Source organism: Esox lucius, chromosome 17 (genome assembly GCF_011004845.1).
Source record: "Esox lucius isolate fEsoLuc1 chromosome 17, fEsoLuc1.pri, whole genome shotgun sequence".
NCBI classification, from domain to species: domain Eukaryota; kingdom Metazoa; phylum Chordata; class Actinopteri; order Esociformes; family Esocidae; genus Esox; species Esox lucius.
Genome location: NC_047585.1, coordinates 39789559 through 39811746, shown reverse-complemented (window position 1 = coordinate 39811746; position 22188 = coordinate 39789559). Strand labels below are relative to the sequence as shown.

General features: G+C 45.1%; 2 protein-coding genes across 8 annotated transcripts; both read right to left on the bottom strand.

Annotated features, from left to right (window-relative positions):
• Positions 1–450: 450 nt before the first annotated feature.
• Positions 451–13157, bottom strand: LOC105024774 (eukaryotic translation initiation factor 4B). 7 transcript variants are annotated; one of them, XM_010894953.5, is made up of 15 exons: positions 13072–13157; positions 10845–10997; positions 10497–10702; positions 9465–9581; positions 8949–9003; positions 8521–8673; positions 8133–8297; positions 7734–7907; positions 7342–7594; positions 6709–6800; positions 5356–5605; positions 5171–5205; positions 4049–4178; positions 3240–3312; positions 451–836 (listed from the first exon to the last, which is right to left on the bottom strand). In XM_010894953.5, the coding sequence occupies exons 1-15, from the start codon at positions 13082–13084 to the stop codon at positions 756–758; spliced, it is 1950 nt and encodes a 649-aa protein (XP_010893255.3). In that variant the 5' UTR covers positions 13085–13157; the 3' UTR covers positions 451–755. The 7 variants fall into 7 exon arrangements, with proteins under 7 accessions (XP_010893255.3, XP_010893261.3, XP_034143346.1 ...); XM_010894959.5 differs by having other exon boundaries at positions 7740–7907; XM_034287455.1 differs by having other exon boundaries at positions 8145–8297.
• Positions 13158–14487: 1330 nt separating this feature from the next.
• Positions 14488–21702, bottom strand: krt18b (keratin 18b). The gene is made up of 7 exons (XM_010894949.4): positions 21089–21702; positions 19166–19248; positions 18423–18579; positions 18051–18215; positions 17518–17643; positions 15422–15642; positions 14488–14703 (listed from the first exon to the last, which is right to left on the bottom strand). The coding sequence occupies exons 1-7, from the start codon at positions 21581–21583 to the stop codon at positions 14670–14672; spliced, it is 1281 nt and encodes a 426-aa protein (XP_010893251.1). The 5' UTR covers positions 21584–21702; the 3' UTR covers positions 14488–14669.
• Positions 21703–22188: the final 486 nt, after the last annotated feature.

Sequence of the window (22188 nt, the reverse complement as noted above, 5' to 3'; positions counted from 1 at the left end):
ATCAGAAGAAACATAGCTTTTCTGTAGCGACGTCATGCACTCCAGAACGGGTGACAGAAAGGGCAAACCGCCATCAGCCCTTACGCCGTAATACTGCGTCCATAACACACCCCAATACATCCCCGTAATACTGCGTCCATAACACACCCCAATACATCCCCGTAATACTGCGTCCATAACACACCCCAATACATCCCCGTAATACAGCATCCACCTCGGCCGCAACACAGGAAGCCCCTTTGAGAAGCAGCCACCTGTAGGGCAGGACCAATCGCGAGAAACGTACCCTACACGGATGGCAGTCCGTTCAATAAACACTGATTGTTGAGCAAAACTGCTTTAATGCACATTCGGTCAAATAGGTTAGCCCGGCAAGCATCCAGAGCCAGACGCGGCCGTTTCCACGGGGAGGCGACGGAGACCTGCACACACCATCACAAAAGTAAGCAATCATTTTTACCCCACTTTTTTTTATTTATTTATCACAATTAATTCGATTTTGCATCTCTTTTGTGTGTCTACTACTCCTTTCCTTTTCCATTTAAAACAAGTCCAGTATGTGACTATTCTTTTAAGAAACAAAATATTTCTGAAGGGGCGGGGGGGGGGGGGAAGGTAAGATGGGTTGTTGAGTAAAGGAGGTAAGGATGGAGTGATGGCCTCCTCGGGTGCCTCGACTCAAGGTGAGGAGATTTTCATATTTAATTTGAGATTCATCATTCGCCGGATCTCCTGTTCTCGCGCGCACACACACATCATTCCAGGTTGTCTTCTGCGTCGTCTCCGTCCTCTCCGTCCATTAGCAGAGCGGCGTATTTACTGGCTGAGCTGAATTTCTGAAACGAAAACAGGAAACAAAAACTTATCAGCTGTTGAGATCCTAAGGCTTCTCATGTGTCTCCATATTACAAGAAATGCGGTAATTACGTTGCATTTACATGAATGCGCCCAGACGCGACAAGCCCAACAAAATATTATACACACGTTGTGAGGAAGTACACTTCTGAAAAATGTTTTGTCTTTTAAATTTAAACATGGATACTTTTAAAAAGGGTATAAAAACTCAGTCATTTCCATAAACGCATTGCAAGTAATCATTTAACAATGATACATAGCATTACACCTTATCAACAAGATGGCTCAATTACAATAGAATTGGGTCCAACTTTTGGAATAACTCATTAAAGTACTATCAAACAAATTTTGGTATACCTTCGCCAAGAATGTCCAGAATTCTCGGGGGTACCACAGATACATAAGTATTCACAACCTTCGTTTAGCCACATCTAAATTCAGGAGTAAAATATGGCTTAACACATCACATGATGACTTGGGACTTATCCAGAGAATCAGTTTCTTTAGCTTACATTCCACTCTCTATACTCCAAGTCATGTGCAAGTCGGGTCTGCTTATTATGAATTAAATAATCAAATATGAACATTCCTTTATTAATGAGCCCTTTGAGATCAGAGGATTCCATTTTGATTGGACAACCCTGACAGCCATCCTCCAATCACAATGATTATGCAAATATTGGAACCATTTCATTGCAAGGAACACATTTCCAGAAAAAAAAGATGGCACATTTTAAACTAAAGACACTGGCGCTTCAGCCACTCATTGTATTTATTGAGCCCCCTGGCACACCTTTCAGCAATTTTCTGAGTCTTGTGGAATTCCTTAGAATGACACTTGTTTGCAGAGGGAAATGTGAAGTCCCTTTACATTACCAATAGCCAATGTACAAAAACGTTGCCATCTTGACTGCAATGTCATCCTGTCCATGCGTTGGACTGGGGATTATTTAAAGTAGGACAGAGAGGTTATTTTCCAACATCCCCTTTAATGACGTCCACTCTTTTCCAGAGTTGGAATACTGGCAAGGAGAATGATTGGTAGCGGCGATCCCAGGTCTGCCGGACTCCAGCTCATCATCCCCCACCCCCTGGCAATAACAGTTGCATTATTACACTACCAAACTCTAATGGATAAGCACACGGCAAAGTTTCCAAAAAACTAAAATGTTTTGCTAAAAAGAAACGTTATATTGCCAATAGTGCATAACCAAAACTAAAATATACAGTTGAGTTTAGCTTCCCCTTTCAGTGCAAGGTGTCACTCAAAAAGATGTCCCATGTTTATAAGGCCCCTTCTTCAGACATCATACCACCATTTTCAAACCAGACATAGATAGCCCCAAGTCACAGAATATTAAACTTATTTACTGAACGCTGATTTTTGAGCCACCCAGTTAAGTGATGAATTTCATAACTTAACAGAAGGTTATTGCGCACGGCTTGAGATATTCCTGTAGGTGGGACACAAATGGACTTAAACTTTATTATGACAGCCAGATATATAGGCAATTATAAATTACAACTTGCACTTGGTATATGATTAAACATTCAATCAAAAAAAATGTAATGGCATTGTAAAAGCCTACAGACAACCACCTGCCAGTTTGACGGTTGAAATACACAGCGCATTTCACACGCAAATATAAAAAAACTAAACTTGTGCAGGAGTTCATGTTAGGACCTTCTTATGAACAAGAAGCATTAGGGAAAAACCGCTACCAATGTTTACCAAGACACAGTCTTGCCTTTCTCAGTTCAACTATATAAAAAAAATATTAAAATAAATGTAATTAGGAAAAGACAGTGGGGACAGACAGCATGTTTTCTTTGGGGGGGGGGGGGTCAGTGGGATTCAAACCCGCACTGCAGTGGTACCGGTGCAGGTTGAACTGCAGCCTGAGAACGCTGGACCAACATGCAGTGGGACCGGTGCAAGTTGAACTGCAGCCTGAGAACGCTGGGCCAACACTGTCAATACTGTTGAAATTGACATCAAATATCCATGGAAAAAAAAAAAGATCAAACTTTCACAAGTGTGTACTTCCTCACAACAATGCTTGTGTGAATAACAATAACTTAATTATATAGGACACATCCATCCTTAAATGTCTAATGTTTATCCTGCTGTAACCTTAAAAAGATAACACAGATCATCAAGGGAATGTTTAGGAACAGGTTGGTGACAATGTACTCTAAAAAGTGGTACAATGAACAGATTCAAAGTACTGAAGCAACAGTGGCAATGGGGTAAATGACTGAACACAGCTTGTGGGACAGGTTCAGTGAGGCCGGACAGGGTGTGGTAACTCTAAGAGGGGAGGGGAGAGAGAGGAGTGGAGACTATGAGGGTCGAGAGCACTTGAGGTGGCACCAGGACTCACAGGGACGGGGGACTCCTCATATTTCTTTGGCTCTGGCGCTGGTCTTGAGTCTCGGTCTCTTCTGTTATCCCTTCTACAATCAGAATAAACACTAAGTTAAACTGGCTAGGGCCCCAGGGCAACAGCACTCTGCTCAGCAGCATCACACCACTCCAATTCAAATAGGTTCAATGTAATCAGCTCATAACTGTTATTGAACTACTCACACCTCTGGATGATCCTCTAAAGGCTGGCAATCAGACGAATCGGTGGCCGAATCAAGAAACATTTTACTGACCAAAACCACAAGCAAAAACCGCCAGTACTTCAACCAGACGGATTTTAGTCCACGTTAGACTAATTGATAGCAAATAATTATTCTGTGCATCGCAAATGACATCCCAGATAACACAATGAATGGGCCAATATTTATCAACCCCTCGTAGTATAATTCTGGATGCAAAATCATTAAAGCTCTAAAGTACACAAGCAATGTGACTAAATCCACAATATATTGGCTCTGTAGTGTGTTATATATAGTGACTCCATATTAGCAAGTGGAATAACTGAAAGGCTTGAGTCTGCTTTGAGTCATTATAGCAACATTGACTGAACAATCACAACCTTAAAATGAGACTGTGGTATCGGCAATCCTCACAACCAAAACAAGAACCTTGTTGTGTGTGTGTGTGAGAGAGCGAGTAAGTGGACGATCAACTGTGTTCCTTTTAAAACGACTCAACACGTCGTCCAATAACCAGCCTTTAGAGGTCCCCTGGCTTCAACACGGCCTGTTCCACTAACAGGGCTGGTTTTGGGGCGGGCCTGACCTGTCTTCCTCCCTTCGCCGGTCCCTGTTGACCCCTTCTCCTCGGCCCCGCCCTGCTCCAGGCCCCGCAGGCCCCCCTCTCCCGCGCGGGGGACCCCGGTCCCGTCGCACACCGTCCACTTTATTCTCGTCTGGAAGGGAGAGCCCAAACAGTGAGGATTGAGGGAGGAGTTTTGGTTGACCACGGCAACAACCCCCCCACCGCGTCAGAGACCAGGACACGACGCACCATTGTTACACACAATCAGCGTTTAGCGTGAACCTTGAATGCAACCCAGGTCCGGGAAGCTCATGTCTTAACTTCAAGAGGGTGCCCTCTGTTGCTTTTGCTGACTGACAACTTTTCAGCCTAAATGACAAATCATAAGCGTTGAAAAGGTAAACAGCCCGGGGAATTGGTTGATGGGTCACAAACAGGAAAAGCTGAGAACATTAGGTTCACGTGGATATGTAATGCCTGAAAGGTAGCGTTCCCACTGGGGGCCGGTGTTTGGCACCTGGAGAGCACAAGCCTGGGGAACCAGCATACAACGGACCCCTACATTGCCAGGGGTCCCTCGCTGTAGTGAGATTATATCACAGGCGTCCAGTTTTGTTCCTGGCTCCTCCACTCTCCTGGGTTTAATGCCAGCTGACAATTAGCCATTCAGTTGCCGGGTTAAAACATTAGAAAATGGACTGTTTGGGCAAATGAGCTGTGTAAAGTAACCTGAGTTCAGGGTAGTTATTGGCTTTAGCCAACACTTAAACATTCTTTACACTTTCAAAATGCACTCCCATGTCAAGCCGATGGAAGCAAAAATCAGAACCAACAGGAGAGATGATCCAGGACCAGATCTGGGCAGTACTGCACCCCGGGAGGTCCATGTTAGTAAATGCTGCCACCTCCACACCCCACGTCACCCACTCAACCAATCTCCTCTGATTAAGCCAACAGCAGAACCCGGCACATGAAATCCGGACTCCGCGTTTCAGACAGACACTCCCGTTTCAGACGAATCAGCCAGGAATGAAGCAGGACCCTCAAGGTCTAGTCGGTCCAAGCTGTGATTAAGGCAACGGCACCAAAACAAAAGCACACGTGCGCACGCACAAGGTACTGGGTCTCTGAGAATTGTCTTACCCTTTCCAGATCCTCTTTCACTCGCAGAATTTGCACTGAAAAGAGAAGAGTTACATTTAGACCTTTGACAGAGGGACTGTCAGACTGAGTCATTACAAAGGACAGGCTTTCTGCCACAATGAGGAGTGAACACCAGATGATTGGTCACCTCCTCACCCACACCTTATATAAAATGGCATTCTGACCTCAGTTTGGGGGGTCCCGCATCACCGGGAGAGACGGGAGCGCCGGACCCTGCATTTACTGCGGGGCGCTTGGCCCAGGCGTTCTCCTTGGGAGGCGGCGCGGGCATCACCTTCAGGGGCTCCTTGGAGGAGGAGGAGGAGGTGGAAGAGTTGGCAGATGGCGGGCGAGCCCCGGGCGAGGCGGGGTCGTCTTCCCTGCCGCTGAATACCTCGTTCTCCACGGAGCGCTCGCTCTCCCTGCGCCGCGAGACTGCGGACCAGAGTGGAAACCAAAGAAACATTTCAGCCATTCTGTCTCTTTAGTTCCAGGCACATGGAAGACATAAGCAAAGTATATCCACGGGGTCGCTCTATCGGGGGCAGCAATAAGAAAGATCCTTCATTCGGTCACGGAGCAATGCAGTTAACAGGTATCCAGGTGTATTTTCTGAAAATGACAATATATTCAGTGATGCCTTACAACATGGATGTCATCAGGTCATCCTTAAAATAATGGAACCAGAATAATCAAACGTAAAGAGAGCTTAGTTTAGATGACGTCAACAGTTGTTACTAACTGCAAATACAAATAAACAGTCAAATGCCAAAGAACCAACAGTGGGACGGAAAAACACCCTAGTAGGGTTTGGAACTAAAGAAGAAACCTAGAGAGGAACCAGACTGAGGGGTGGCTAATGAAGACTAAGAGTATATTACCCATTTCCAATAATGGCTGGGCATAGCGGTTTGAAATAAATGTGGACTAAATAAATTGCTCATAAGTTTCTCAAGGCTCAGCTCCTCAACAAGGAGTATAAGTTAGAATGTACGAGAATGGCACATTGCCTTGGAAGTGTTTGACATGCAGCCTAGCATACACACAGATGAACTACTGGACACCACTTCTGTCTCTGCGTGCCACTGTTACACAGAGAACAAAAAGTGTTTTGGGTTTCGGTGCCATTAGGGTTAGCCCTGGGCTCACAAGCAGGTCCACAGACGTGAACGTGCTACAGGATGGAATTCTCTAAACGTCTCTGTGTGACAGCAGGGGAAATATGAAGGAAAAGCATAGACTGTGATTACATGAGCAGAATGATAGCTGGAGCAATAAAATGCAATCTATTAATATAGTTGTGAGCTCGTGGTTCTTTAAATGAAGAAGGCTGAAGCACGTTAGATGTATCTGCAGCACATTAAAACTGCAAAAATACACCAGTGGGGTTTATTGTAATGTTAATTTTTTTAACCCAACACACAAAGACAGTCTGTAGATTTGAGTGCTCATACCATGATCAAAAAGGCGAAATAAATAAAAAAAAGACCTGAAAACGGACCTGAAACCGAAGCCACAGAATAAGATTGAACACTCACCTCTCCCACCAGATGTACTTCCTGGCTGTGATGACTCACTTCCTGTGCGGGAGCGCCCAGTGGGTGGCTCTTCGCTTCTCCAGCTAGGATCCCTAAGGACATTAAAGAAAAGGTTTTAATAAAAAGATCAACAATGTAGCTTGATGTAACACAGTGGTCGATGAAATACACAGCAAGTTACAACACAATGGACGTTTACTCTGTAGGTGCCCAAACACAAGACAAATAACATATCCATTCCATTTGAGATATTGGTTCATGCAAGTGAATTTCAAAAAATGATTTGTGCAACCCTGTCAATATATTCAAATTTACATCATATGATGTAGGAGCCTCACATTCAAAATAAACAGAATAGTAAGTTACGCATCAAAATAAGAGAAGGTTGTCTTAGAAAAAAGTCCATGCTTCATGTTCAGTACAAAATATGCAATAACTTCAAACAGAAAACAAGCAGTAGATATGGGAAAATAACATGTTCATGCAAACAAATGCAAAACAAGCCCTGATGTTTCCGCTGCAGTAGGCATCTCTAGCGCAGCATATCGTCGTCAGAAAACTCAAGCAATACTTCGACGCTAGAAGCACGCTAAAGCTCCGGAGGTTCCCCCGCCACCCCCACGAATGGCTCACCTGTCCTTGTCCCGGGGTTTCCTGTCAAAGCCTCTGGACTTGTCCTCCTCCAGCTGTCTCTGTAGCTTCTCCTCCACCTCACGCTCCTTGGCGGCGGTGTCCACAGGCTTGGCCGCGCCGAAGATGGAGGCTCGACTGGAGCTCGGGGCGGCCGCCGGAGCGGCTGGAGGAGCCCCACCACTGCCTGCCTGCGTCTCCTCTTTGGGCATGCTGCGAGGTTTCAGGACCAGCTTGGGCCTCTGCGTGGGACCCGCTGGGTGTGAAGGGAGGGTTACCGTCGTTAAGGTGGTGGTGGGGGGGGGAGGAGGGGGGGTCACTCTGGTGATTTACCAACACGGCTTGTTATCCCAAATAACGGCACAGAAATAAACAAGATATGGAGGGTAATTTACCCTCACCTCCTCTCTCCTCGCGCCGCTCGTCCCGCCGCTCGTACCGGTCCTCTTTGTCTCCGCCGTAGCGGTCCCCATAGCGACCGCCGCCGCCGCCACCGCCGCCATCGTCGTCACGGCGGTACCCGCTGCCGAAGGCACGTCGTCCGCCATCATCCCGACGGGAGCCAAAGGCTACAGAAGACAAGAGGAGCACAAGCGCCAAGATTTAGACGAGGAGATCTGATGGAGCAGCGACATTTCCCGCCCGAAAGACTAGTTTTAACATATTCTTGCACTGCACTTTGCGTAGCGAGGAAACAATCATTCTGCGAGAATCAGTGGAAAGCGAGGTTAAGAGCGTTGGTAACCGCTGGGACATGGCTAACAAACGCTGACAGTTTGAAGCAGCAGTTTCACCTCCGCTCTCACCTCCGCGATCCCGGTCGTCATAGCGGTCCCTTCCGCCGCCATAGCCGCGGTCTCGGTCGCCGCCATAGCCGCGGTCTCGGTCGCCGCCATAGCCACGGTCCCGATCATTGTCCCGCCGCGGCCCGTCGCGGTCTCCGTAGCGGTCCCGGGACCCTGACAGGCAGAGACAGAAATAAGCATTCCAATCAGGAACTACAGCAGCCACACAAATCAAGTAGAACTCACGATCAGTGTGACACATTGCCTTTGAAACTCAAAGCTGGGACAATGGGCCCTCCCAATTTACACGGCACTTTAAAAGGGGCACACGCTCCCACGGGTCCTTTCCTAGTCTCCAGAGAGGTGGTTTATTTGAGTTCAGAGGGGAACCACTCACCAAAAGCAGACTCCTCTCTCTTTGGGGGGCCATCGTCGGCGTCCGCAGAGGGCCGGGCCCTCCAGTCATCACTGTCTGTCTTGTCGGGGCCCCCCATGTCCCCCATCCGACCCATCCGGTCCCGTCCACCCATCTGACCGTTGTCTCGCCCCTCTGCACATGAGATGAGACAAACCACACATTGTAAAGGCTGAATGGACGTCCTTGGACAGAGGTTAAAGACCCAGTCTACGGACAGAGAATTGCTCCCACATAGTTGTCATGAAGTAGCGCTAATTGCTACAGTTCAGTGCCGTAGACCCGTGACACAAGGCCCAGCCACGTGACCAGGGGTTTATTTTATGGTGGGAAGGTCAGATCTACTACTGAAGTTGTCAGTAGATTCACACTAACATTAACATCAGCGGGGGGGGGGGGGGTGGACATACCCTTGTCATTGGACTGGTCTGCAATATCCACCCGAATTCTCCGGTTCCCCAGGTTCTGTCCAGACAGAGAGGAAGGAAAAGCTTGAGACACTGAAACTCTAATAGACCCAGACACTTTCAAATAACGGACAGGGGACTTTTAAGAAGCATCCACGAGGACCACCCAACAATCTAAACACACGATAACTAGAAATGGCACGCTACTCATATTCTACGCTTCTTGAGCACTCATATGACCAATGATTTGTCCACGAAAAGCAGGTACTATTTTGCCGAATGTAGAGCCTTTGGTTTATCAACATGACTGTTACAGACACCCAAGTAAATAACTTATTTACAGACCCGCCCTCCCCCCAAAAAACTATATAAGTATATTTTAAGACGGGATTAAATATATCTGGGATGAATCTGAAATAGGCTCATGGGCAGCGCATTGATCCAAGTTCCAAACAAGGAACGATGGAAAAAGCCAGTATTTTCCATCCTGCACTATCCTTCCGAGGATCGTCCCCTCACCTCCTCGTTGAGAGTCAGCGCCCTTAGGAAGGAGTCCACGTCGTCAAACTCGGCGTAGCCAAAGCCCTTCAGCCTCTCTGGGTTACTGGGCTCCCGGGGCAAGCGCACAGCACTGATCTGAGAACAGAGAGGAGACGGGGTACCAGTGAATTTTTAGAAGGAGCACTGATGTTTACATGTTCTGGGGTCATCCAGGGAGGTCGGGATATTACAGTAGAGCAATAATAGTCTGTGTATGTACTTAACACCTTGGTCAACAATCTTCCCGAGCCTACAACATTTCCTGAGTTATAAAGCATGCAGAGATCTACAGCTCGGATTAAAATTTAGCAATAAAGTTTCAGCAGAAGGGTGTATCATCACAAAGTATTGGCATAGCTGGATATAGCTTGATGTTCATTGTCGCTGGTTGGCATCAGTGGAGAAGAAAATGTTATGGTGACATTGCTGAGAAACTAACACAGCTCAGCTCTACTCGTTGACAGTCTCGTCAACACAGTATGAACTTAGCCATACCTGCGGGAAAGCAGCAGAAAAGACCGGTTTGTGGATAATGCATCCTGTAGACACGTGATTTAGAACATTTCGGGCCAGCAGGCGCGCAGGGCCAATTGAAACTACCACACCAACCAGCAGCAGCACAAGACAAGTTGGAATGCAGGGGTTTATCATTGGGCTTCATAGAGATCTTAAGCCATCAACTAGGGGCGTATTTCATAATGTCACTTCAAATTGAATACAATTATTTTTTTTAAACGACTTTGGTTAAAGAGGGTCACAGATCTGCTTTCGGGGCAAGGCCCCACATTAAATGACGGTTGGGAGTTCCTCTCCTTAAACAACAGTTAAGCTGCCAGGCCACTGCAGGGGAAATCCTTTCCACACGAGGGTTAAGTCAGGCACAACACAGCTGAACCCCATCAAACGGAAAACACAAAGACTATGAAAGACTCTTTAGATCTGGTTTGGGTGTGGCCCGATCCCGGCGCGATCACATAGCTAACATTCTAACAGGATCCGCGGGGCACATACCGCTAGGCCGCGGAAGAAGTCTTTGATGGATTCCTCTGAAACATCATAGGGCAGGTTGCCCAGGAAGGCGGTGTACGGGGGGCTCCGGGGGAGGCGCGAGCGGTCCACATTAGGCTCCCGGGCCGACCGCGGCGCCGTGGGCAGGATGGCGCGGTCGATGGCCGGGGCCCGATAACTGTCCTCCCCTGTGTGCCAGGAGGTAGACACTGGGAGAGAGGGAGAAACAGAATTGAGGAGCAGGTTCTTTCAGGGACAGGATTCAGGGTTTTACATTACAGGGACACACACAACATGTCAGAAGGCTGTGGGCTTTCCAGGCCCAAGCTCCGTTAGGAACCGCCCCCTCACCATCTCCCTCCAGGTCGTCGGTCTCGTCGGCCCAGCTGGTGGACTTAACATAGTTGGGCTGCGGGGGGGGAGCACTGCCCCCACTCCCACCGTCCTCGGCAAGGAAGTCGGTCAGGGTCAGGGTCTTCCCCTTCTTGTTCCCCTTCTTCTTAGCTGGAGAGAGGGCGAGAAAGACGGAGACAGACAGACATCAGCAGGCAGCGTGACACATTGATGGGGAATTTTATGCACGTTGTCAAACTGCCCCAAGACGGTTCCTGTTGATGGACATTAAGGAGACTGGACGGGTGAAGGTAAAATAGCAAACTGGCACACTGCCCTTTAGACCTGCCCAGAGGTTGCAGGGCAAGGGTTAGAAGTTGTATTGGGAAACAGGACTGGGGGTAAAAGTCGAAAAGCAGGGTACATTTGGAGACTGATGTGATGACTTGAATCCATAGCCAATTACAAGAAGCCTACTCGATTTCTAATAATATGTACTACTAGCATCAAGCCAGCCGTGCACGCCCAACCACAAACGCTGCTGTGCCGAGAGCTGTGTGAAAACAAACACTCCATTTGCACTACTGTTGTGTGGAGCTCTCTGGTACAGCAGCAGTGTGTCAGATAAATGAGCAGCAATGTGCACAGTATGATAAGAAAACAGTGCATGTCGGTTAAATAGGTTTCCAATAGGCGTGGAGTCCAAAGCCAAAACAGGCAAACCTTCGTCACACAGAATTTTTAAAAAGGAATTTCTGTCTGATACGTGATCTGACAAATTGAGAATAAATACCATTAAGCAAACAATTTAGCGCAAGAATCTCTCGGTGGAGTCCAAATGACAAAATCCCAATACAGCCATAGAATGTGAGGCCACTAAAATGGTTGACTATTTGGTCGCAGGGGTTTCAATTGGATCTAGCTCTTCCAACGAAGCAGTTCAGTCGGTTTGTTTTGGTTCGAAACGGGATAGGGGAAAAACAAAGAGATGGCAGCTTCATTGTAAAAATCCCAGCTGTCAGGACATTCTTTTCACACACTACGGAGCATCACACAGAAAGAGTCTGTTTACAACCAGCACCTAGCAGTCAATGGGTCACACACTGTTTACAATGAATGAGGGATGGTGCTCGTGCAGGACGTGACAACAAATACCACTTCTTGCAGAACTATAGTTACTAATCACACATTTTCATTGCAAACGTTATATAGGCTTAGTGAGTTCGAAGTAATGCCTACCATACGCTGAACCATCGGAACAAAGCTGAGGCTATAGTCAGTGAGTAATTAATGTCAATTAGCACAAGTGAGATTTCCAGCTAGCCATCTTGTCAATGTATCGAAATAGCTAGCTGCCCACGTCAACTAGCTAGCAACAACTGGGTGTTTCCTAGCTATGGTCATTACAGATGAAGCCGTGTAGCTACCATATGGAAGCTAGATAGCTACTACCGGCGGGCAGCATGCAAAGTAAGTTGACTGACTGTTTAGTCATCCATAATCGTTACACCTACAGTCTTATTCAGCAAATGACTGCTGACGAGGAAGACTGCTCGAATTTTTAAGGCCTACTGTACTGTAGTGGCATGTGCCTAAGGTCGGAATACGCAGTCGGAACCAGAGTTGGCTAGCTAGCCGGCTAAAAGTTGAGGGGCATGTCAGTAATGCTGGTTTGGACGAGTGTCCGGCAACTATCTATCGCTTCATCCATCCGATACCAAACATACTCAATCTAGGGACCAAAAATGCGCACGTGGGGATTTCCTTGGGAACCCCATGCCATTAAACCAGCCCCTCCTCCAAGAATTGCGCTTGCGCCTATCTAGCATACAGTGGCTAACTAGCTAGCTAGCGTGCCACAGTAGATTGTCCACCACTTAGGCAATGTGGCAGTTGTTTTGGAATAACATTACGATCTACTTAATGTATGACACAACCGAAATCAGACTTAAATGTCAGCGCGATACCTTCATATCGCTAAAAGAAAAATACCGGGACGAAATTATTCAACTGATCAAATCGCTGCCTCGCTTAGCAGCTTTATTAACGCTAACCAGCTAACGTACACCCCTTCGTCTTTATCCATCAGAAGAAATAATTTGATATAATTATTACATAAGACACTAACACAGACTGACACGACAAGGTGTAGACACTCGTCAAACCATATTTCCTCAAATGTGTCGAGTTTATAACCTCTGAAATCTCCCAACACACCCAGCTCGTTCACCCACATAAACCTCACCTGACGCCGCCATGTTGGAGAGCGAGTTCGTACCAGATCCCCGGATGAAGGCGTCAAAGTTTATAATCGAGAACGCGCATCTTGGTCGCGATACTCAAATCCCTCCCGCATAGCACTTTCAGTCTGGTTTTAATCAATATTATGTGATGTGATTGTAGGGACGCATTCCTACAACATTTTACCACCATTTTACCACCATTTTGAATTATATGTTAGATAGTCAGTCTATAGTTGTAAATGGTGAAGCTTACTATTTTTTATCCTTCGTTAATCTTTTCATACATCTATTTGTCCATCCATCCATTCATCCGTAAATACAATATTTAAGTAAATACTATGAATTAATCAGCCTACCAACCTTTTTATGTTTCTCCTTTAAATAAAGCACTTCACTATTTGGCTATTGTTCTCTATGTGGTAAGATTTATTGATCCACTACTTGAGATGATTGTGCAAATAAATTGTTTACATAATCCCCTGCCCTTCTTAGTGAGGCCTTCTCTGGCCAATTCCTTGATACACATAGTGTTTTGATTGTATTTATGTGTATCTGAGTGTTGTTCTGACTTGCACACTTGCTTTTTGACAGGCATCAGGATTGCACTGTTAATTACCAGTTTAAATAAGGTTTAATAGACAATAAACTGATCTTTCATATTTATTAATAAATATAGCACTAAAGAGTAAGTCTAACTATTTAAAGAAGGCTTCAATTGCTTTCTAAAGCATTATGGCACATAGTAACCACTTCACAATATAGCCTATTGTAATTATTTTCTGAATGTGTTGTGATTCTGTGATGTTTATTACGAATTGATAAATGTTTATTTGCTAATGATACACCTCAGATTGGTTTGAGTGTTGATTGTAAGGTTAGATAATATGGGATAGCTATATTATATTGTTTGATTGTATTAGTACATTTGTAATGTGAATTTGAGCACACATTCACTTTCTTGTTCGATATTTTGTTTGAACTACTTAATTATATTACACCACCAACCTCAGCTATGGGCTGAAATGCATTTGCTATTTGCTTTTGTTAATTGGCATGGCGACACCCCTTTCAGTGAAATTAGGTGTTTCAGCCCATTTGTCCTTTGGCTCAATTGTATTTTTTCATCATGTATTTACTGTGACTCATCGTTGGCATGCGTGACTACTATTTTCCAATCACATATGATGGTTTTAATGTTTTGTAAATTTGCTTGTATTTTTTGTGTTTCCACTCAAGTGTTGTTCATATGTGTGAGATCGTTTTTTTGTTAGTGCTTCCTAATAAAATAAATGCATAATCTTTTTCTGTTTTGCAGTTTTGTAAACATCACACATATCAAAACATACATTTAAGATGATCCAAAAAAGGTCTTAGTTCATCGTGGTGCAGGGTTTCATGTGAACAAAGAAACAAATATAAAAAGAGACTGTTCATTTATTGGATCTATGTTTAATTTTGAGTTTTCTTTTTTCATGATGACACAATGTTATGCCTGTTTGGTGGATTTGACACCCACCCCCACCCCTGGAATGTAGCAATATCTCTCTCGCACTCCATTAAAATGACTGTTGGCTATCACTTTTCTCCACCCTTGTTTGTCTCAGGACCTCAGATCATCGATCGCATCTTGGAGCCTGAAATATAAAGAAAAGGTATTAAAAGCCTATACATACATTTATTGACAGGACCGAGTATCTTGCTTTTACTGTTTCATGCTGTAGATGGCATCCAACCACTTCTCTCACCACACGCCACCCTTTCAAAGTGTTTGACACAAGGAGTTGGTCACTCCAACCTCTCCATCTAAATATTGTGATTTTGAACATCTACAATTTTATTTAATACATTCATTATGGCTGAACAGAATAACATACACCATAGCTAATACTGAATCAGGATTTGAGCTATCAACAATTTCTTTCTTATTCGCCCCCAGTTTAACACTAATTAATAAGAACATTTTGCAGACGCAACTCGACACTTCTCCGAACTAAGTTGCATCTGAATGCTCTGAAGTGGCTACCTCTTGTCCTTTGACTGAGGTCAACTAGTTGAACAGGTGGATGTACGACATTCCCCTATCCATTGGCCTGTACATCCGTGCTGAGGAAGGATACAAGCCAAATAAGAAGCTGCTGCTTTGGACTGTGGACAAATTCCAACATTCAGTCAATGTCCCAAATGGACTGTTTGGCTGCATATCCCGTGCCCTGGCAGGATTGATTTGTATAATGTATGATGAGAAATGTCAAGGCGAAAGCTCATGTGCATCCATTAAGTCTTAACCTATTCAACTGGTGTGGGGGTGAATTTGGTACGGGGCCAAAATCCCTGATCTTCTCGCCCACTCACTTGAAGTCCCCTCCGTCGAGCAGGCTCTTGTAGGTGGCGATCTCAGCCTCCAGCTTCATCTTCATGTTGAGCAGGGCCTCGTACTCCTGGCCCTGATGCTGGATGTTGCCCCGCAGGTTGGTCAGCTCGCCCTCCAGACGGATCAGGATGGCGTTGTACTTTTCCACCTCCATGTTGAAACGCATGTCTGTGTTACGCAGGGTGTCCTCCAGGGAGGATTTCTGTTGGGATTCACAGTGTGGTTTTAGGTACGTCCTCCCAGGAATGTTGTGGGGTGTTATTTCAGTAACCCTATCTAGATATGGGGTTATCTAACTCGAACCCGACCTATTTGTATTTTACAAAACACAACACATTCCAATTGTTTATTTTTGTACATTGGCCTTATTTTGTAACTATATTTGGAAATTTTTGTAATTTTTTACATTTCTTTCAAGTTCTCTTCTATTAAATTATCACCCCACTCGCTTAGCCAGGAAATTAGATAATCCAACATACTGAGGGAGAGCTCTTCTAACATCTACAGTGGGGAGAACAAGTATTTGATACACTGCCGATTTAGCAGGTTTTCCTACTTACAAAGCATGTAGAGGTCTGTAATTTTTTATCATAGGTACACAAACTGTGAGAGATGGAATCTAAAACAAAAATCCAGAAAATCACACTGTACAATTTTTAAATAATTAATTTGTATCTTATTGCATGACATAAGTATTTGATCACCTACCAACCAGTAAGAATTCCGACTCTCACAGACCTGTTAGTTTTTCTTTAAGAAGCCCTCCTGTTCTCCACTCATTACCTGTATTAACTGCACCTGTTTGAACTCATTACCTGTATAAAAGACACCTGTCCACACACTCAATCAGACAAACAGATGCCAACCTTTCCACAATGGCCAGGACCTGAGAGCTTGTAAGGAGATCAGGGATAAAATTGTAGACCTGCACAAGGCTGGGATGGGCTACCGGACAATAGGCAAGCAGCTTGGTGAGAAGGCAACAACTGTTGCCGCAATTATTAGAAAATGGAAGAAGTACAAGATGACGGTCAATCTCCCTCGGTCTGGGGCTCCATGATCAATGATCATGAGGAAGGTGAGGGATCAGCCCAGAACTACACGGCAGGACCTGGTCAATGACCTGAAGAGAGCTGGGACCACAGTCTCAAAGAAAACCATTAGTAACACACTATGCCGTCATGGATTAAAATCCTGCAGCGCATGCAATGTCTCCCTGCTCAAGCCAGCGCATGTCCAGGCCTGTATGAAGTTTGCCATTGACCATCTGGATGATCCAGAGGAGGAATGGGAGGAGGTCATGTGGTCTGATGAGACAAAAATAGAGCTTTTTGGTCTAAACTCCACTTGCCGTGTTTGGAGGAAGAAGAAGGATGAGTACAACCCCAAGAACACCATCCCAACCGTGAAGCATGGAGGTGGAAACATCTTTCTTTGGGGATGCTTTTCTGCAAAGGGGACAGAACGACTGCATCGTATTGAGGGGAGGATGGATGGGGCCATGTATCGCGAGATCTTGGCCAACAACCTCCTTCCCTCAGTAAGAGCATTGAAGATGGGTCGTGGCTGGGTCTTCAGGCATGACCACGACCTGAAACACACAGCCAGCACCTAAGGAGTGGCTCCGTAAGAAGCATCTCAAGGTCTTGGAGTGGTCTAGCCAGTCTCCAGATCTGAACCAAATAGAAAATCTTTGGAGAGAGCTGAAAGTCCGTATTGCCCAGCGACAGCCCCGAAACCTGAAGGATCTGTAGAAGGTCTGTATGGAGGAGTGGCCAAAATCCATACTGCAGTGTGTGCAAACGTGGTCAAGAACTACAGGAAACAAAAATGTCTGTACCAAATATTAAGTTCTGCTTTTCTGATGTATCAAATACAATTTAATTTATTACATTTCTTATTAATTACTGAAAAATCATACAATGTGATTTTCTGGATTTTTGTTTTAGATCCCATCTCTCACAGTTGAAGAGTACCTATGATAAAAATTACAGACTTCTACATGCTTTGTAAGTGGCAAAACCTTCAAAATCGGCAGTGTATCAAATACTTGTTCTCCCCACTGAAACCTCCTTACCAAGCTCTGTTGGGATGCCAGTTCGATCTCGAGGGTCTGTATCTGCCTCCGCAGGTCGCTGAGCTCCACTTGTGCTCCCTGGAGGGCCTCTGTGTTCTGGGACACCTGCACCTGCACGTCTGAGATCTAGACCCACAGGAAGGGGACAGGGATGGAGGCTGAGTTCCAGATTCTGGGAGGTTGGAGGTTATCCAGGAAACAACTCAAGCATGCTAAACATGCTATGAATATATAGATATGGGTATATTTGCAGATATGGTATATACATAGAAATAGCTATTTTTACAGATCAGGTATGTCTATGTAAACACATACACACCCATTAATATATACAGCTCCAGAAGAAATTAAGATTTCCATTTCAAAAAAGTTGAAAAGGAAAATATATCTTTATTTATATATATATATATATATATATATATATATGTGTATGTGTTTGTTTTATGTAATATTGACTTCATATGAAACGTTAGCCTGTGCAAAGCAATAATGTAGAACACAGTATTAACTAGACACCATGAGGATGGTCCGACCTGACTTTCGTGCCATGCTTTGAGGTCCTCTGCATTCTTCAGGGCTAACTTCTCATAGTTAGCCCTCATCTCCTCCATGACCAGTGCCATGTCCTGACCCTTAGGGGCGTCTATATCCACTTGCACCCCCGAGTGAGAGATCTGGTTCCTCATCTCCATCACCTCCTTTTAGGCAAAGAGGGAGGGGGGGGCAGAGAGAGAGAGAAATAAAGACAGAGGACAAATGTTAAGACGTTACAATATTACTTAACTGTAAAATGTCCATAGCTAAATGTTCTATTTCGAATGATTGACTGCAGTTTAATTGCTCGCCCTTGATTGTGGTTTTTCTTAAAATATAATTCTTTAGTTATGCTTAATGCTATATCTCACATTTTCATGGTTCTTCCGGAGGAACATAAGTTCCTCCTTCACGGCCTCGATCTCACTCTCTACGTTCAACCTGCCCATGTTGGTGTCATCGATGACTTTCTTAAGGCCGGCAATGTCCGCCTCCACAGACTGGCGAATGCTGAACTCGGATTCAAACCTGTGGACACAGACATGCTGTCACTAATCTTTAGCGTTAGCACAAAATCCACTGGCATGGCTGGGGCTAAGAAAACAAAAATGGCTGCTGAACGTGTTAGGAGCAGCACAGCTTGGGAACAGACGGACCGTTGCTACACAAAACGTTTGTGGAACAAAAGCCAAAGCTAGATGTGTGTCTGTGGGAACTGTGCATCTGCAGTTCACCGGCGTGCGGTAAGGGTTGTGGACAATAGGGTTGCATTTAAAAGGTTACATGCACAACGGCAATTTCATGTACACATTCACTTCATTGGGTTTGTGTCAGTGTCCAAATGCTGACTGGTACTGGGTGAGACAACGCTTCCTGTGCCAACTCTGCACACTATTACCGACAAGACTTCATCCCTTGTCATGTGTGGCACGTCTCAAGCTCTTGAGAATTAATATTTCAGTAGAATGGCTGACGCATGTTAACTTTAAGGGCGATATAAACCAATCATCTTTTTGAGGATAATAAGTACGTTATGAAAATAAACGGGTCAAGGGATCTTGAAGGCAAAAAACAAAAATGCAGATGAAGCCCGTCAATGTACATACAAACTCACTTTACTTTGAAGTCGTCGGCAGCCAAGCGAGAATTATCGATTTGGAGCACAAGGCTGGCGTTATCCAACGTGGCATCAAAGACCTAGTGGAGGAAAATGGAATTTATTCCAAAGGAATAGGCAACAACATGAGATATTTCTTATCTATTATAACAGACAGAATATTTTGAAGTAGAAGTGAAATTAGCCAGTGTTATGATACCTTATTTTGACAGTTTTTTTGTCAACCCACAAGAACTTGATTGATTGTCTACAAAGATAAACGTCCTACATAAAAATAAAAAAATAAAAAAATAAGCTAATATATTTCAATAATATACGGCAGCTTCATTAACAATTATCAAATTTGCTGTAGCATCTATAGCCCTCCTTGGTTGTCATAAAAAGAAAACTGTAAAACACCTTAATGTCAGGCTAAACTTAAGGGGATAGCAAAGTGAATTTTCTGGAGTCCATGTTTTAAATCTACAACTCCAGTGCGGGGTGCTGAAACTGCAAATGCATTGCATGACAACCAAAAAACATCTGAATCTATGGTTACAGCCCACAGCTCTGAATGAAAAAATGAGGAACTCATGAACGGAAAAGCAAGAAAATGGGTTCCCTTGCCAGGGCAGAGTCTGTTCCCAGTTTTCATTGTTAGAGGAGAACGGCCCGACTTCCTGTCCTGACAAATCAGAAAGAGTTCTGTTCTCTTCCCCCACTCTAATCTCTGTGGTTTGTACCCGTGGCATTCTAGTGTTTAGCAAAAAAAGCTTGTTGCTTGGAAAATGTGTCTGGTGAGCAGAACAAGTCCAACATTTGTCGCAGGAGTGTCATCATAATCTATCAAGGACCCTTGGATTCTTTAGGAAAAATGTCTGCTTTTTTGCAGGGTCTTTCTGAGTCTCACTGGAACTTAGGGCTGTGCTTTGTTTCATCACGGTCTGACTTCTCACTGGAACTTAGGGCTGTGCTTTGTTTCATCACGGTCTGACTTCTCACTGGAACTTAGGGCTGTGCTTTGTTTCATCACGGTCTGACTTCTCTCAGGGACAGAGGGCTGTGCGTGACCATGGTTATACTGGCAGCATACCCTCAATGTGTTTCAAATCCCACAGAGGATTCTTCTTGTGTGCTGTCACGTCACATCTGGTTCACATCGCTAGTCTCTCCAACACTACAGCACACTTCTGTGAGTGAGTGAAAAACCCTTTCCAAACACTCTCAGAATGTTGTTGAAGGTTTTGGTCAGTTGATAATGATGAGTCATTGCTCCCCCACACTTTTTTTTTTTTATCGTTTATGAAACTGTTTGACCAGATTAAAAAGTGAAGGAAGTAGGAAGGGTGGGGTGTGTAGGGGTGGGGGTTGGGGGATGTTGGGTTGTCTGACTGGCCTGCCACACCCTCTATTCACTTGTTAAAGAAATTTAATACGCCAGTTGTTTCTAAACCCAGGTTCCACAAAGAAATATGTAAGACAAATTAATAAGAAGCAAAGAAGACAGTATAAAATAAATAACTGTTAAAACAAACTAACTCCCAGAGGGCTGATCTGGTCTCCAACCATAGAAGTTAGACGTGTCAGGTCATAAGGGAGTTTTAATTCACAAAATCAGTTCCAGAATAGGGATGACTTTGCATGGTTTGGTTTCATTCATGGGTTCATCGAATCAAGGATAATTTATGAACACATCTATTCCAGAGCAACAGAAGAGGACACCACCCCCTTACCCACCTTATATTAAATAAACCGTCATAAATACTGTCCTCAATGTCTGTAGTCACATTACATGTTTTCTTGATTAGATATGATCAAAGCACAGCATCCCTTCGTATCACCTCGTCAATCATTGATGTATTGATCAAGCTGTCGGAAGCCAAATAACCTGATAATCTTGTACCCCCCACCACACAATCTATTTTCCATTCACAGCCCTACCTGTTTGCGCAGGTCATCCAGTACGGAGGTGTACTTGCTGTAGTCACGTGTGTCCGGGCTCCCCTTCTCCAGGGCCTGGCGGATCTTCATCTCCAGCTCTCCGTTGGCCTGCTCCAAGTTCCTCACCGTCTCCAGGTAGTTGGCCAGGCGGTCGTTCAGATTCTGCATGGCCCCCTTCTCGTTGCCCATGATGTGGCCACTGACGCCCCCCGCCGCCACGTTCATCACACCGCCGGCGCCCGAACCCATGCCGCCACCCATGCCCGAGCCCAGGCCACCGCCCATGCCCACGCCGCCTCCGCTCGTCTTAAAGGAGGACGAGGAGAAGGAGGAAGAGCTGGACGGGGCGCCGCTGCGGAGGCCCCCGTAGGCCGCAGAGGAGATGCGTGTGCCGTGTCCTCCCGCTCCTCCGTAGGTGCTGGCAGCCCGGTAGGAGGACACGGGTGTGGAGCGTTGGAAGGAGACGTAGCTACTTGGCACTCTGGGGAAACTCATGATTGCCAACGGAGAGGTCTGAACCGATGTAAGAACGGAGAAGCGATAGAAACAGAGAGAGTGCGCTTTGAGCTGTGCTACCGAGAGAGTGACTGAGTCCGGAAAGAACTGGAGAACTTATAAGCTACTCCCCCACACATAACTCTCTCTCTCTCTTGGGCCTCCGGCCTCCAAGACCCTGCCTACATCCACATCCCCCCCGTCCTCTCTTTTCTACTCTCCTCCCTCTTCTCTAATGCTCTCATTTCCCTCCTTCTTTTCCTACCATTTGCATATGGCCTTGTACATTTTCCTTCCACTGTGAGAGTCCAGCATACAACTTTGTGGGACTGCAAAAATAAAACTACAAAAACTAAAAAAGAATTTGGAGAAAACTAGACAAACATGCAAAAGAGGGTTTTTTGTCTTGAGCATACTTTAACATTCTTTGATTCTGCCCATAAAAGGCACAACTTGGAGAAGTTACTGCATAGTTTCTTTGTACGTGGTCAGCCAACCCCCAAAATAACTGGATATGAATACACTCTTACTAGATGGGTGCTAGTAAACTTGCTTCCTGATGAGATACTGTTGTTTTAAAGTATGGTCATTAAAACAAACAAGTT